The sequence below is a fragment of the Adiantum capillus-veneris genome, chromosome 23 (assembly GCF_014529385.1).
Source record: "Adiantum capillus-veneris isolate H3 chromosome 23, ASM1452938v2, whole genome shotgun sequence".
Classification (NCBI taxonomy): domain Eukaryota; kingdom Viridiplantae; phylum Streptophyta; class Polypodiopsida; order Polypodiales; family Pteridaceae; genus Adiantum; species Adiantum capillus-veneris.
In genome coordinates, this window is record NC_140953.1 from 81,155,565 (window position 1) to 81,171,608 (window position 16,044).

Below are 16,044 nucleotides of genomic sequence, written 5' to 3' on the forward strand. Positions count from 1 at the left end.
GATCCACCATCCACTGTCAGTCCTAAGAATTGCCCCCCCAAGATGGAAACAGTGAGACGAGGGCTTCTATAATCAGTGAGAGGAGCAGCAAGGTAGGATATCGTTTAGGACTTTGATGGTTGCACTAGGAGGTGGCCGCCACTAGGACCTGCTCTAGGGTAAAGTGACTGAACCACAGCAAGGGTGTCACTTTGGAAACCTGCATCTAGCTGAAGCATGTCATAGAGCAACACTTGTTGGAAGGTATTCTTTAAAATATTCTCTGCTATACGCTTTTCGTTTTCTACAAGTGTTTTCTTTGATACCTTGCTCTGTTGTAGGTCAGCTACTATTGCTTCCAAGAAAGCCCCATCGAAATTGGAGAGCATAGATGAAGATCCTCCTGGTACTATGGGATGGCTTGTCAGCTGCTCGAAGAGGTGTATTCATTGGGGAGGGAAGAGTTGGACCTACCGTCTGTGCCCGAGTGAGGACACCAACGAGCTCCTCTACTAGTTGCAACTTGTCTTGAGGGGCAACCACACAAGGCAGAATGTGGCGGCTAGGGGATGGTTCTAACTGCTATCACATTGATCTTAGGAAAGGTGAATTCAAGTTGGATTTGGCATGCGCTCGAAGATATAGATGCTTGTTGTTTTTATCACTCCTTACTGTAGTGATCCTGAGCATGGGCTCAAAGATATATTTGTGCATTTTTTTTTAACAGTCCTTACTATAATGACCCTTCGAGCAACGGGCGTTTGCTTTGGTAGTGGCCATATTCCTCACATGTATAGCACAATATGGGCCGATTCCATGGGCAAGTCTTGGGATGAGGTGGTCTTTGCTTTTGCTGCATGGAGATGGAGGCTCAGATGTAGAAGCTCAGAGGGGCCAAGGGAGCACTACCCTGATAAAACCTTTCAGATGGAAAAGTGTTGTGCATACATTGCGTAGGAGGTGTAGCTAGCAAAGGGGGCATATAGTTTAGATGTCCATAGGGGGAAACCATGTTGGATGCACGTACCAACCCTTGTTGAAGAGTACGAGCAAGGCTCTGTTGTAGTTTCCGCAATCCCTTTAGGTACGAGCAACCCTTGTCTTCATCTCCAGATTTTTCACAGAGGTGGCAATAAGCATAGTTACCAGGAACGCGAAACCGGAACGGAAACGGGGAACGGGAACGCGGAACAAAATGCCATTCCCTGTTACGGGTACTCACGTTTGAAATACGGAACGGGGATTCGGAACGGGAACTTGGAATGGGAACGGGGAACGGAGACCTGAAAACGGCCATTCCCTGTTACTATGGCAATAAGTCCAAAGGGGTTATTCGTGTGGAGGATGCCCTGGAGAGCGACATGAGCTACACCAGACCACAATGTTAGATTCCTGTTGAGCTCAAAGCTCCTCTAGCTCTTTCTTGATTTGGTCCAAAGCTTCTTCATGTGCGGACTTCTGATGTTGAAGAGAGAAACCTCTCCTCCTAAAAATCTCATTGTAACTTCAATGCTTCTTCTGTACGTAAAGAAATCAAGGGGTCAAACGGACTTTCCATGGATACTAAGGCAGTATCTACTTGACGAGGGTTGATGAATAGCTTCCTTGCCCCTTCTATCCTATTAGTAGCAGCAAAAAACTCCTCCAGAGTTGCCTTAAGTCGCACACTCTCTCGTACTTTTTGTTGAAAAGTCTTGGAGACCCACTTCTTGACCATGAATTCTCCTGGTTGCTTGGGGAAGCTTGGCGACCAGAGACTTTGTTCTTGCCATGAGTTTTGCAAAAGTTTCATCGGGCTGGAGCACTAGGTTTGCCAAATCATCTAAAACCTTCTTTTGAAGTCACCTGGTCTGAAACTCTCACAGAATCGTCACCTTAGCGTTGCCCAAGTAGTAAAGTGGTTCAACAATCACACTATACCATTTATCCGCTAAGCTATCCAAGCTTGATGGGCAGAGCATTAGATAGGTGTCTTCTCTATTGAGGCCACGAACCCTGCACACAGATACAAATCTCCTAGCATGGTCGTTTGCATCTTGTGTGGAGAGTCCTTTGAAAGTGGGAAACTTAATGTTCACCTTAGCCAGAATATTTGTTAGCTCCTCCATGGTTGCCTACTCAAGAGCTTGTCGCTGAAGAGCCTGCTATAACACGGTTGGTCGGAAGTATACTGGGGAAGAAGACAGGGGTGGTGAGGACCTGGTTGAGGGATTCAAGGTAGGTGTTGAGCAAGTAGGGGTAGCAGGGCGGGGGGGACTTTTACTCAGCACAAAAGACTTTCTGTGGTAGTACTCTAGAGGGCTCCGTGGTGGGCTTTGTCGATCTTTAGATTGCCTTGTATGTGTCCTGCAGTAGCAACAAACCCACCCAAGCTCTGGGCGCGAAGAACCTTGATCTTTCTGGATAATCTAGACCCACTGGACCAGACTCAAGTAGACTAGGCTAGACTCAGCTAGACCATTCCAGCTAGACAGGGGCGAAAGAGACTAGACCAGCTAGACCAAGCTGGACGAAGCGAAGGTGGACTAGACCAAGCTGGACAAGGGCGAAGGTGGACTCGACAAAGCTCCTCAACCAGGTACACTCAACAGAGTGACACTTCAATTGAGTCCCAAGGGGCATGCCAAAAGAGAGCACTTGTAGCACGAAAAGTGTGTCATGCTCTCTACTATGGGTGCTCTTTTGTGCAATATATGTGAAACCCCACTCCAAAGAAAGAAAAACACAATATAGCAACGGAAACAACTCAAAGGCACAACAACACAATTAGAACTCAATGGAACTTGACGAACTCATAGAACCAGTATAGACTGTGGCGGGCAGCGCGCACAGCTCCAAGCCCAGGACTCACAGGTACAATGGGGGTGTTGAGGCTCCAATGTGCAATAGTAGTGCATACGTGCAGTGCTAGACACAAGACACACAACTCAGGACACTAGACCATAGAAAGTAGATGAAGCATAGGACGACTAGAACCAACTACACATTTACAATCATAAAGGGCACTAGCATCATATCCCTGATAGGCCAGCTAAATCTATCTCCAAGCTGTGGTGATGGTGAACTCGCCACGGTATCTACTAGACTACCACCCATGCCATCAGTGTATCTGCCACGTGTCACTATCTAGGCAAGTGTCACTGTCCACGCCAGAGTCCACCCAGTGTGAACCCAAGACCAATTGTACCTGGCAGTCCAGTGCAAGTGACACTAGCCCTGCTACATATGTTTGACTAGTTCCAATGTTCTTAGATAAATACTGCATAAGAAAAAGAAGCCATTTGAAAGTTCTATATGCTTGAAGATTGTAGCTAGAGATAAACCCCTTACTATGACTCCCCAAAGAAACAGTTTGCCTTGAAAAGAAATCTACAAATTTTTGGCACTGAAAAGTTTGTTTGCTCATTTTACATAATTCTTTTGGCAAGATTAGTTAGTCAATTTTTTTCTTGCACTGAATTTGATACACACTATTAGCAAACGGTCGAGTCAAACATATCCTGCTATGAAACTCCAACCATCCCAAGCATAGGAAGATTTTAGTCCTCTGCACACTTATTGGTTCAGAACCAAATTTATTTTCAAAGCCCTGTAGGTCATCCCTGACTACTGTAAAAGACCGCAATAACAGAAGTGATGTATCCTTGCATGGCTTAGGCTCAAAACATAAAATTTCCCTATCCCATCATAGTCTCACAAAGTTCAATCAAGAGAGGGCTTGTTCATCATTCTCATGGGCATTATAATTGGTAAGTATCTGAAGAAAATGGGCTATGTTTTGAAGATTATGGACGTATGTGAGTCCCTTGCATCTGTTGGTGTCACGATTGACGATAATAACAAGGTGGCAGCATGCTTGCATGGTTTAGGGCCCGCGTACAAGTAGCTCAAGACCGCTATTCATACTCGGGAAAACATTCCGAGTTTTACAAATCTTGTGTCCTTGTTGGTAGAGGTAGAGGATTACTGACATGCCAATAGTTCTTATTACACCATCATTGACAACTTTGCCTCGTTCTGCTGTCCACAATTCACTGCAGAAAGTATAACTGCACAACTAGTCCAGGTTCCATGATTACAAGAAGGGAGGGAAAAAGGGGATGGAAGAAGGTAGCCAGCCGGCTTCATGAGGTTCCTTTGAGACTTGTATTGTAGTGCATAGTGCATCAGTCCCATTTTTCTCTTTGACAACAAGAATCTAAACTCAACTAAATGACATGATCGGAGCTAAAGATAATTGATTTTATTTTAACATGTGCATGTTACCTCTAAAGGATCTAGGAAAAGTTTTCGCAACTTTGCAAGGGCTGTAGATTTCTTTTCACTCTCCCACTGCAGTTCTTGCTTAACTTCAGCAACCTTGCTTTGGATTTCTACTTCAATCATACTTCACACAGAAACAAGAATCTAGTTAAAAGAGGGTATGAAATGAAAATTTACAAGAAGCCTTCATGGATTTTCAGTAGACGCTCTTGCTTCATATTCATTCTCACATGCAAGCATAGTGTCCATTTTTAAAAGTCTAAAACCATGTAAGCAGTCAGTTGAGTGGCAATTTTTTTTAATTCATAACAGGGGATGCTGAAAAAACCTTCTGATGCTGGGATCCACTTCAAAGTCCTCCAAGGGCAGCCTCTCATTTATATCACGCTCATTGTTCGCTTCCAAGAGTTCAGCAATGGAGCTACGAATGGATTCTACTTTCTCTTTCAATTTGCTCTTGTTTTGTAAAGCAATTCTTAGCTTGTTGTCTTGCTCAGTTTTTTGTCTACCCTCTTCAATACTGTATACTCCGATTCCTAAGTCTCCCACTTCATCCTTTCCTCTGTCTGTGTATACAAGAACTAGTTTTTACTAGCAGATGTGAATTACTTCCAGAAACTCTTTCAAGATGTTTTCCATAATGTAGTAAGCCATTGGTAAAATTCTCAAAATAAATGTTGACCGTATAAAACAGGGTACATAAATGTCTTTTTGTACCCAGACAGGGTATCAGATTCACTATTTTGTATCAGATTGGTCTCACATGTCATTTTGGCCTTATGAAGATGTTAATAAAACATTTCATTTCATTTCTCTCGTGCTTTCTCCCCTTGGTCTATACGCTTCCGCATCGTCGACTTTGACAGGTCCGTACCTAGTTTATCATCCTCCATTTGTATATCCATGTGTTTAGTCTTCTCAAGCTTGAGTTCATGTACATAAAAACTCCCATCATAAGCAGCACTTACCTGTGCCAAAAAATGGAAGACATCAGAATTGTATTTGCTTGACATAACTTAAGAAACAAATACAGAACTTACAAGGTATTCATGATTAAAACTGATCATAGCTCCACCAACAGCACCAGTGAAGCCATCATGTGGTCTTCCCTACAGCATACGACAGGTCACAATTACACAGAAATTCAGTATTGATGTGCTAGAACCATCCAGGGCATTACAAAATGAACTGAGAAACATATGATAAGATAAAAGATGTTGTACCTCCCAGAAGACATGCTGCTGCATAAGAGACAACTGTCCAGGTGTAGGAGCTGTTTGAACTCGAACAACACCATCATCATGGCCTGAAATAATGAACTGCTGAGATGAAGAATACCTGCATCAAAAGCTACTATCAATGTCGAGATTGTAAAAAGTGCCTCAGTGAATAAAACAATTCCTGAGCTTGGCCTGTTTCTTGTGAATACTCATGAATGGAGAAAAAAAAACTTTTGGTGGTCAATCAGTTTGCACCATATCTTGATGTGGGACTCCAGTTATGAACATGCTTTTTGGACAAATGTCTTGGATATTTTATACAAATGTCCTGCATCTGATGTTTAGAGTTGTGCTCTAGAGCAATCGATTCATGTGCTCTTTTTTGGTGTATCACTTTTTAAATTACTAGTGGGAAACCTCAAAATGAGGAGAACCCACAGAGTATGTCATATACAAGAAATGCCCAAGTTCATACTGAACAGACATAGTCAAAACGCACCTGAGAAAAGGGCCTACAATGACGGGTCATTCTCCTGTAGAGACACACAATCATAAAGGGATTGATGCAAAGATTGCCTAAAAAAGGAGGTCTGAATTGGTGACTCACCAAAAACACACGGATTTCTTGACTGTCAAATCGTCAACAGGGCCAGTACCAGAGCCAATCAAAGAAAGTTCTATACTGTCTTAGATCAATCAGCAACTCTCACCAATAACTCCAGTGTAGAAACTGATCGTTAAGCAGCTATGAAGCAATCAACCATTAACCCAGGATTTTACACTGTGTTGTGACTATGCCCCTGTACTATTGTCCACATGCCTCACCATCAGTTGTGACAGCGTCTCTTAATGAAAAAAGATTTGGTCAAAAAGACAGTCTCCCGGATTTTACGCCCGATAATCTTCCTCATCTCCTGGACAATGCAATGTGAGTGTGGGTTCATCCTGAGAGCACTCGAAGTGACGGTAGCTGATCCATAGACATCACTCAAGAGTGAGGACATTATGGGTGAGATTTGGTGGTTTATCATCCATATTTGAGAGGCATGTGAGACTATTTCAGTAACACTGTTGTTTAAAACTAAGTAATAGAGGAAAATTTTGTAGACATCTGGTCTACGCATCCTATTTTTCAAGGGATGGTGAGTGGTCAATCTAATAAGACCGAAAATTTAGCCAATTATATATACAAACATCACCGCAAAACACATCAATATCCAATTAAACACTCACTGTAAACACTTGATAGGGATGGAATGCCATTTTGTCACTCCCATAACCTCCTTCATGTCAATATGGCACTCAAAAATAAGTCCTGATGCACTCCCCTGTCTCCAAAGCCAAACCATTTGAAAAGATCTTAGACAATCCAAAGATACAATGTTCGTATAGTATGGAAGCTATTTTTGAGAAAACAAATTTTCTCCTCAAAGTTTTTTAATCTGGATTACTATAAGAACCTGAAACCACTAAAATAAAAGGAATTCTGCAGTGACATGTAAGAATCTTGTCATGCAAATTACCAATGACTACAGAAGATGAGCCTGCACATGTGTAAGGTTGCCTCTGCAAGTCATGCCATGCAGATCACCAATGCACATAATTCCTTGTGTATAACATTACTTTTACAAATAAGGAATGAAAACAAATTTTTGAAGTATTGCCACCTATGAAATAGTCAAGAATAGAGTTCCTTGATTCATAATAAAGCACCATCAAAATGATGTAACTTGATTACGTAGATATGGTATTAGAAGCAGAGCAATTTTGGGTCTTATCAGAGCTCCAAAAGACTCTATAGAATGCACAAATTTGGGGTAGCAGTGAGATGCTCGCAACGTCCATTCAAGATCCATGATGTAGTGTACAGAAAATGCTGTACTCTACCAAAATGAATCTGCGAAAAGGGGAGGGGGGAAAGGAAAAATCACCAAAACGCCCCTGAAATTTGTGGAAATTCCAAAAATACCCCTCAAATTTCAAAAAAATTGAAATACTCTTGACCAAATTTGAACAAATTGCCTCAATTTTGCATAGTTTATTCTTGTTTACCATAGTCAGCTATCTCATAACTGTATTAGACGTGCAATTCCTCAATACACTTACAAATAGAGGCATTTGTGTGGACAAATAATGAGCCATTCATCTCGAGAGCCCATAATACCATTGAAAATCCTAGTTCTCTCATCCTCTATTGAGAAAGAATCACACTTACTATGGAGAGTTGCAAAATAGGAAGTCTCTAAAGATCTTTGTGAGATTAACAAGGGTTTCGTAAATTTAGAAAATTTTCAGGGGCATTTTGTGAATTTTTGGCATAATATGAGGGGTATGTTCGGAATTTTTGAAACTTGAGGCAAAATTGAGAATTTTCACATTTTTCTGGAGTATTTGAGCAATTTTCTCAAAAAGAAAATGAGAAGAGCGAGGAAGGGAAGCCGCCAGGTGCGGGCGGGGGGGGGGGGGGGGGGGGGGGGGGGGGGGGGGGGGGTCGTCCCTGTTGGCTTTTTGGATCTGGATAAAACACTCCCAAGTAACAGTGTTTATGAACAAACAGTTTTAAACCATCAAATACATTTTTAAACAGCATTGCTAATTATTTCCTTCTTTGGTCAAAAAGAGAAAACAAACCTCTTATAAAATTGATTATGATCATTTCATCGTCTTTACCTCTAATGCCACATAAAATGTGTTCAGGTTGCTCTTCGTATATAACAAGGCCCTCACTGAAAAGCTGTTGCCTTCCTGGGCAGCTTCATGAACACTATGCCTAGACGCATCTTGGGAGGTGTTCTGAGAAGCTGATGATGCAACTTGCCCAGATTCATTCTGCCCTGTACTTCTTTTAGAGTCTTCATTCAGGACAGTTCCAGCTGATGTGGTAGAAGTTTGATTCAGTTTTGCTCCTTCAGAATCAACCTCTGGATTTTGCGATTTCCGTCTAGGCTGTGCAGCACTATTTTCTTCTAGAAGCTGATCCTTGATTTGCAGTGGCAGGTTGACATGACTGTCTTCATCTATTCCAGATTTCTCACCTTGAACATGTTTGCCTTCTTCATTTTCTTTTTCATGGGAGGGAATTAGTTTTCCAGTCTCTTCATCACACGTCAAGGTGTTTTCTTCCTGTAATTGACAGAACAAAATCTGTTATATGCGTATTAGCAGCTTGAGTGCCATGCTTCCATCAGTAAGGCAAAACCAGCAATTTCACCTTAGCTCTATTGCTACTTGGAGCCTTCTGAGGGAGTTCTTTCAGTTCAGGTGGAGAGAAAGCGTATAACTTGGCAGGAAGTTGCAACTCAAATGTCATTGTTGAATCAACATCATAGCCTGAAATCATCAAGCAAAACTAGAGTTCAAACATATTTACACACATTCTGTTTGTTGGTTTAAAATATTCCGAATCAACACTGTTCTTCAATTGACTTCAAAGCCTGCAATCATCAAAATCAAACTAAAATTCACACCTCCCTGTCTACACAGCTCAATGAAAACCTGGTGCAGTCAATTAGCCATTTTGGAACTACCATGGATGCCATCATATTGTCCTTTGAGTGCCTGAACCAATCCCAACTAAAAGGTTCGCACTGTCATAGGCAATTTGCAAAGCAAAGTATCCATGACAAGACCAAACAATTGCAAAGTCCGGTGGCAAGCCTGATTTCAATCTAAGGTTCACCAAGGAGTCCTCGATTGACCCTCAAAAATGGTGAAGCCCCTGTTCCACCATATGAACCATAGGCCAAGGCTATTGATCCGCTCCCATTTGGTCTCTCTCCCCAAAGTTCATACTGTTGCTGGGAAATCACGGCTAGGGCACTGCTGTGCTTTTTCTTGAATCTGCAGTAGAACCTGAATAGCATGGGACTCGACTAACTCAAATGAACCAATATCCAATATAGACTCTGGCATGGCAGCACACACAGCTCCACGCCCAGAACTCACGAGTACAATGCGGGTGTCAAGGCTCAAAACTGCAGGGATGGTGCAGACATGTTGTGCATGGACTCGAGAGTACTCAAACCAACCACACATATGTATTTTCTAAAGAGTCACCAACGGCTAGCAAAATATCCCAATCCAGCTAAACCTATCTCCAAACTATAGTGGTGGTGATCTTGCCACAGTGTCCACTAGACCCCCCGGGGGGGGGGGGGGGGGGGGTCACTTCCAAAATGAATACCATTTATAATGGGACAGTGAATGCTGTGATCCACCGTAAAGAAAGGTCCCGGTCTACACAGCTCAATGAAAACCTGGTGCAGTCCATTAGCCATTTTGGAACTACCATGGCTGCCATCATACTGTCCTTTGAGTGCATGAAACAATCCCAACTAGAAGGTTCACACTGTCATAGGCAATTTGCAAAGCAAAGTATCCATGACAAGACCAAACAATTGCAAAGTCCGGTGGCAAGCCTGATTTCAATCTAAGGTTCACCAGGGAGTCCTGGATTGACCCTCAAAAATGGTGAAGCCCCTGTTCCACCATATGAACCATAGGCCAAGGCTATTGATCCGCTCCCATTTGGTCTCTCTCCCCAAAGTTCATACTGCTGTCGGGAAATCACGGCTAGGGCAGTGCTGTGCTTTTTCTTGATTCTGCAGTAGAACCTGAATAGCATGGGACTTGACTAACTCAAATGAACCAGTATAGACTCTGGCATGGCAGCACACACAGCTCCACGCCCAGAACTCACGAGTACAATGCGGGTGTCGGGGCTCAAATGTGCAGAGATGGTGCAGCCATGTTGTGCATGGACTCCAGAGTACTCGAACCAACCACACATATGTATTTTCTAAAGAGTCACCAACGGCTAGCAAAATATCCCAATCCAGCTAAACCTATCTGCAAACTATAGTGGTGGTGATCTTGCCACAGTGTCCACTAGACCCCCCCGGGCGGGGGAGGGGTGAATACCATCTATAATGGGGCAGTGAATGCTGTGATCCACCATAAAGAAAGGTCCCGGTCTACGCAGCTCAATGAAAACCTGGTGCAGTCAAATAGCCATTTTGGAACTACCATGGATGCCATCATACTGTCCTTTGAGTGCATGAACCAATCCCAACTAGAAGGTTCGCACTGTCATAGGCAATTTGCAAAGCAAAGTATCCATGACAAGACCAAACAATTGTAAAGTCTGGTGGCAAGCCTAATTTCAATCTAAGGTTCACCAGGGAGTCCTGGATTGACCCTCAAAAATGGTGAAGCCCCTGTTCCACCATATGAACCATAGGCCAAGGCTATTGATCCGCTCCCATTTGGTCTCTCCCCCCAAAGTTCATACTGCTGTCGGGAAATCACGGCTAGGGCACTGCTGTGCTTTTTCTTGATTCGGCAGTAGAACCTGAATAGCAGGGGACTCGACTAACTCAAATGAACCAATATAGACTCTGGCATGGCAACACACACAGCTCCACGCCCAGAACTCACGAGTACAATGCGGGTGTCGAGGCTCAAATGTGCAGGGATGGTGTAGACATGTTGTGCATGGACTCGAGAATACTCGAACCAACCACACATATGTATTTTCTAAAGAGTCACCAACGGCTAGCAAAATATCCCAATCCACCTAAGCCTATCTCCGAACTACAGTGGTGGTGATCTTGCCACAGTGTCCACTAGACCCCTGTCTATATCACTTGCCACGTGTCAATGCCCAAGCAAGAGTCCGTCCAATGTGAACTCCAACCCAGCTGTAACTAACTGTCTATCATGTGCCAGAGACACTGTAGCCCTGCTCTACAGGGGGACATGAGGAAAAGAACTACTACTACCTCAAGGGGCTCCGACATCTGTAGCAAAGCCTCACTCCTACTCTTCAACATGGGTTTGCTCCCACATCGAACTAGTTTCTCCTTATGGCCACCCAAGTCATATGCTTCCTTTGTTGACGGATCCTCTTATGTAGGCTCATTTTCCACCCCCAAGCTTTTACTATGATAATACATCTTTACCACCTTAGAGCTTCTACACGGGGAAAGCTTCCATCCCTGAGCAAACACAACCACCACCCAGTCTGCCTTCTTGGCCACGCAGCTACTCGATTTTGTGTTACAGCTGTGATGATTATTGTAGCGAGGATAATGTGTCGTGCTCTCTACGGTGGGTGGTCCTCAGTGCAATGTGCGTGACAATCTCACTCAAACAGACTGAACAAAAGGGAAACAATAGACATCAACAGAGCTCACAAAGACACAACAGCAGACCAGAACATATGACTCGACTATCTCAAAGACTGATACAGACTCTAGCGTGGCAGCACACTCAGCTTCAGCCCAAGACTCACAAGTACAATGGGGGTGTCGAGGCTCAGATGTGCACGGATGGTGAAGACGTGCTCTGTGTATAGACTCACTCTAAACGACTACGTGAAGATAAGCCACTGGCCCCAAAACGACTACTCATATGTACAACCATAAAGAGCCACCAACGGCTCATAAATGTCCACTCAGCTAAGTCTTATCTCCAAACTGAGTGGTGGTGGTGACCTGGCCACGATGTCCGCTAGACCACCGTCGGTACCTTGCCACGTGTCACCCCCCAGCCCAGAGGATCCGTCCAGTGTGAACCAAACCAACTGTAACTAACTGTCCAACTGTCTGCCTGTCCTGTGAAGTGACACTGTAGACTTGCTATAGGTTGCCCGCCACAAGACCGCTCACCGTCTCGGTGATGAAAGAAAACTACTAGCTACTCATATGTACAATGGTGAGCTCCTGAATCTGTCATCCAAGAGATAGAGTGGTGGCCACTACTGCATCCGAAGTATCAGCCTCTGGAGGTGGAGCCATCAAATTGATTCTGGGGCCCTGTTGTATGTGAGCTCTAGTGTCAGAAAGTGTGTCCCCTGGCAAGGGACCAGCCACCTGCTACTGCTGGGCAGATGGTAGCACCAGTCCTGTAGAGTACTGAGGACGTCGAGTAACACAGCCATGGCGATGTGCTCCAGCAACTCCGTCACAACAAGTCACATTTTGCATCTGAGGCAATGGTGACGACTGAAACCCCTGAGAAGGATACTGTTGTTGTTGATTGTAGTACTCAACGGGAACTGGAGTCTGTGAGTAAAGTCCCATAAATTGTTGAGAAGGACCCGTTGTTGCATGCTGCACTAGTATACCTGCTCCAGTCCACCCATACCCCATACCCATCATCGTAGGCTGGGTTGCCCTATTTTCATGTAAGAGCAATTCTCTAAATCCTTGTACTTGATTTTGAAGGTCACTAATCACTTGAGACTTTAACTTCAGGGCTTGTTGGAGTGCGAAAATAGTGGCGTCCCTATCGGCAATGGCGCTCTCAGCAACTCGCAGAGATCCCTCCATAGCTGCGTAAGTAGCTGCGTGACGCTGGTGTGTGGCTGCTAAACGCTCTGCTCCAAGCTCAATGGTGGCAATGGCTTGCCTAGACTCCTGCAATATATCCTCAGATAGCCGAAAAAATGATGTAGAATCCGACCCTGTGAAAGGTCCTGTAAACTGTAAACAATGTCCGTGTGAAGAGAGCTGGCAAGTGGTACAGCTGGTGGGACTGGTGTGGCAAGTGGCACTACTCGTGGTGGACTGGGAGCATGCCTCTCTGTCGGAGTAGAGATGGTGGGAGTGGTTGTAGCAGGACTAGGCATAGGAGAAGAAGCAACTCCCATTGGGACGTGGTAGCTAGTCACTGTGGTAGGGGTAAAAATAGCAGCAATAGAGATAGGAACACACACTGTAGAAGCCACAATTGTGACATGCATAGTGTGATCTGCACCACCTGAACTTACCATGAAATCCGTAGCGGCATAATGCGAGGAACGTCGAACAGGTTGCTTCACTCAAAGCTGTTGGCTTTCCGAAACTGGCAGGGATACTAAAGATTCTACGGTGTCCTTCACTACCTTTGCCCTCTTTTTCTTTGGCTTCCCAGGGAGATCCATTGTGTGTTCAATATCTTTCCCTTTTGCTTTAGAGCTTTTACGTCACATATCCGCATCCACCTCCATAGGACTAACAAGTATATTAATGACCCAAGCCAACATGGGAGCTGCAAAGCATTGAAAGCTAGATTGCACAGATTGCACCTGAGCTCCGAATCTTTTTGCCCACGACTGTAAAGAGGTAAATAGAATTTGATGAAAGCCACACAGGATGGTGTGGATGAGGCAGTATAGGCCTTCGCAGTGCGAGAATATAGTAGGCACGTCACATCTGCCCTTTCCCTTGCCGACTTTAGGATCTCTGACCAAAAAGTAGTACTTGAAAATGGCCCAGAGCTTTTTCTTCCTTGCATAGTCAGCATGACTCGTACTAAGTAGCTCTTTGCATGCCTCAATTGTCGCATCTTTCGAAAGTTGTGAATAGGTTCTCGTAGCCGGTTTTAGTGCAGGAAAGGTTGTCATCCCCAAAGCGTTACCAATGCGTGTAGCAGTCAGTGGGTGTCCTCTAACTTTGGGAAAAAACTTGAGAACTGCATGCACCATATCCATGGGAATATCAGAAGGCAGACGGTGTCTGCTAATGCTGAGAGACCTAGCGTATGTAGCTGGTCTTTTGATAAGACTTCTGGAAGAGACGGATGAGGCTGCTGCAGATGGAAGTTCAAAGTGAACTTGGTTTGGGTTTTGGAAGAAGGACGCCAAGGAATTTGATGACTCAGTACCTGCATGATGGCTTTCCTCTTCTTTTGGTTTTTCACAGCATCTTCTTGTTCATTATCTTCCTCTTCCTCTTTGCTAGAAGACACTGAGTCGGAAGCAGAGCCTGAGTCGGACGCCTTGTAATTCTCATCACTGTGATCAGTGGAGGATACATCGGTGAGGCCATGGCGGGAGGTATCCACATCCTCTTCCTCTGCAGAACTTTGGGATGTTTCAGTTGGCCTCTGTGGAGAGAGAGCTTTCTTCCTCCTAACTTGTTTGCTTGTACCAGCCATCGTAAAGCTAGCTACCTGGCCTGGCCAGTGTGCAGGGTGAACTCTGGAACTCCCAGATTCAGAGATGTAGCGCTGTACTTGGAAAAAATATTTCCCAGAAAGCTGTACTTGGAAACGCTTGATTACGCAAGAGGCTGCACTTTAAAAAAGCAATGATTAAGCAGGAAGACGAGTAGGCGGCACTTTCAAAAAAGCGATGAGCAGGCGGATGGATGCAAGAAGAGGAGGGTGGGCGAGGGGATTGGTGAGGACGAGGGGTTTGGGTAGGGTATGGGCAAGGGGAGTAAGGCGAGAGCGTTGGGGTGGGGTAGGGGCGAGGGGGTGTAAGGGGGAGGGTAGGGGCGAGGGGGTGGTTAGGGGAGGGCTGAGAGGGGTGAGGGAGAGTAGGGGCGAGGGTCTTAGAGAGTGGGTAGGAGCGAGGGGAGAGAGTGGGTAGGGGCGAGGGTAGAGAGAGTGGGTAGGGACGAAGGGAGAGGGTGGGTAGGGGCGAGGCGAGGGGTTGGGGTAGGGTAGGGGCGAGGGGAGTAAGGGGAGGGTAGAGGCGAGGGAAGTCAGGCGAGGGGGTTGGGGTAGGGTAGGGGCGAGGGGGTGTAAGGGGGAGGGTAGGGGCGAGAGTAGAGGGTAGGAGCGAGGGAGAGGTTAGAGGGTAGGGGCGAGGATATAGGGTATGGGCGAGGGTGAGGGCGAGGTTAGAGGGTAGGGGTGAGGAGGTGGTTAGGGTAGGGCCGAGAGGGGTGAGGGAGAGTAGGGGCGAGAGGTTGGGTAGATTGTAGGGACGAGAGGTTGGGTAGAGAGATAGGGTCGAGGGAGAGAATAGGGGCGAGAATCGCAGTGGGCAGATACACCGGGAAGAGAAGGACGCAGTGGGCAGATACAAAGAGAAGGAAGACAAGTTTCTGCTTGCAGATTCAGATTGGGAGAATTAGACCAACACAGATTCAGAATGGGAGAATTAGATATGTTGGTTGTTGAAGCTTAGAGAAAAGAAGGCTATTAGGAGATTAAGGCTCGCAAGCAATTTTTACTCGTAGCAAGTTTTCGAGTGCAAAAGGACAGAAGCTCTAATGGCCCCTTCCTGGAGTTAGAATAAGAGCTGCACTGCTAATGGGACCGAAGGTTTTCTGACATAAACTCTGCCATATTCTTCACATAGACATTATTGAATTGTGAGCCTCATCAAGTCCTTGATTACATGTCGTTCACTTTCTCAATCGCCATCTAAGCAGATTCCACTTGTTCAAACTGAACAAAACCACGACCTTTGGAGACTCCGACTAGAAGCTTAACTGGAAAGACCTTAGTACTTAACGGCAAATAACACTGAGGATAGAAACAATTAGAGGAGGAGTGATTGGACTGAAGAAGTTCAAGACAATACCCAATTGCCAAGACTTAGTGGAGAAAAGATACCTTAGAGGAAAGGTGGAAACTTACAGACATAGCGGAAACTGAGACAGTAACAGAACACCCATTCTGGTGGAAAGATAGTGGGGAGAAGAGCAGAAACTGACAGAGTAACAGAACACCCGTTCTAATGGAAAGATAGTGGGGAGGAGAGAGATGGGACATAGAATTACAGATGGCGGAATAGTTGCAGACCGTTTACTCAGAGGAGTAATAGCACTTGATTCTGGAGCCATTTACCAGTGGCAAAGGAACGCCT

At 45.0% G+C, this 16,044-nt stretch overlaps 1 protein-coding gene across 3 annotated transcripts in view; it reads right to left on the reverse strand.

Moving 5' to 3' along the window:
• LOC147428061 (cilia- and flagella-associated protein 44-like) overlaps positions 1 to 16,044 on the reverse strand; it is a 250,945-nt gene that overhangs the window by 121,927 nt on the left and 112,974 nt on the right. For all 3 annotated transcript variants that reach the window (XR_015186080.1, XM_086497688.1, XM_086497687.1), the window contains exons 11-18: positions 8,674 to 8,792; positions 8,133 to 8,585; positions 6,696 to 6,790; positions 5,466 to 5,580; positions 5,283 to 5,351; positions 5,117 to 5,210; positions 4,571 to 4,808; positions 4,246 to 4,366 (exon numbers count right to left, since the gene is read on the reverse strand). Coding sequence is in view for 2 of the 3 variants with exons in the window: in XM_086497688.1 (XP_086353814.1) it covers positions 4,246 to 4,366; positions 4,571 to 4,808; positions 5,117 to 5,210; positions 5,283 to 5,351; positions 5,466 to 5,580; positions 6,696 to 6,790; positions 8,133 to 8,585; positions 8,674 to 8,792 (1,304 nt within the window). In the remaining variant the exon portion in view is untranslated. The remainder of the gene's footprint in view (positions 1 to 4,245; positions 4,367 to 4,570; positions 4,809 to 5,116; positions 5,211 to 5,282; positions 5,352 to 5,465; positions 5,581 to 6,695; positions 6,791 to 8,132; positions 8,586 to 8,673; positions 8,793 to 16,044) is intronic.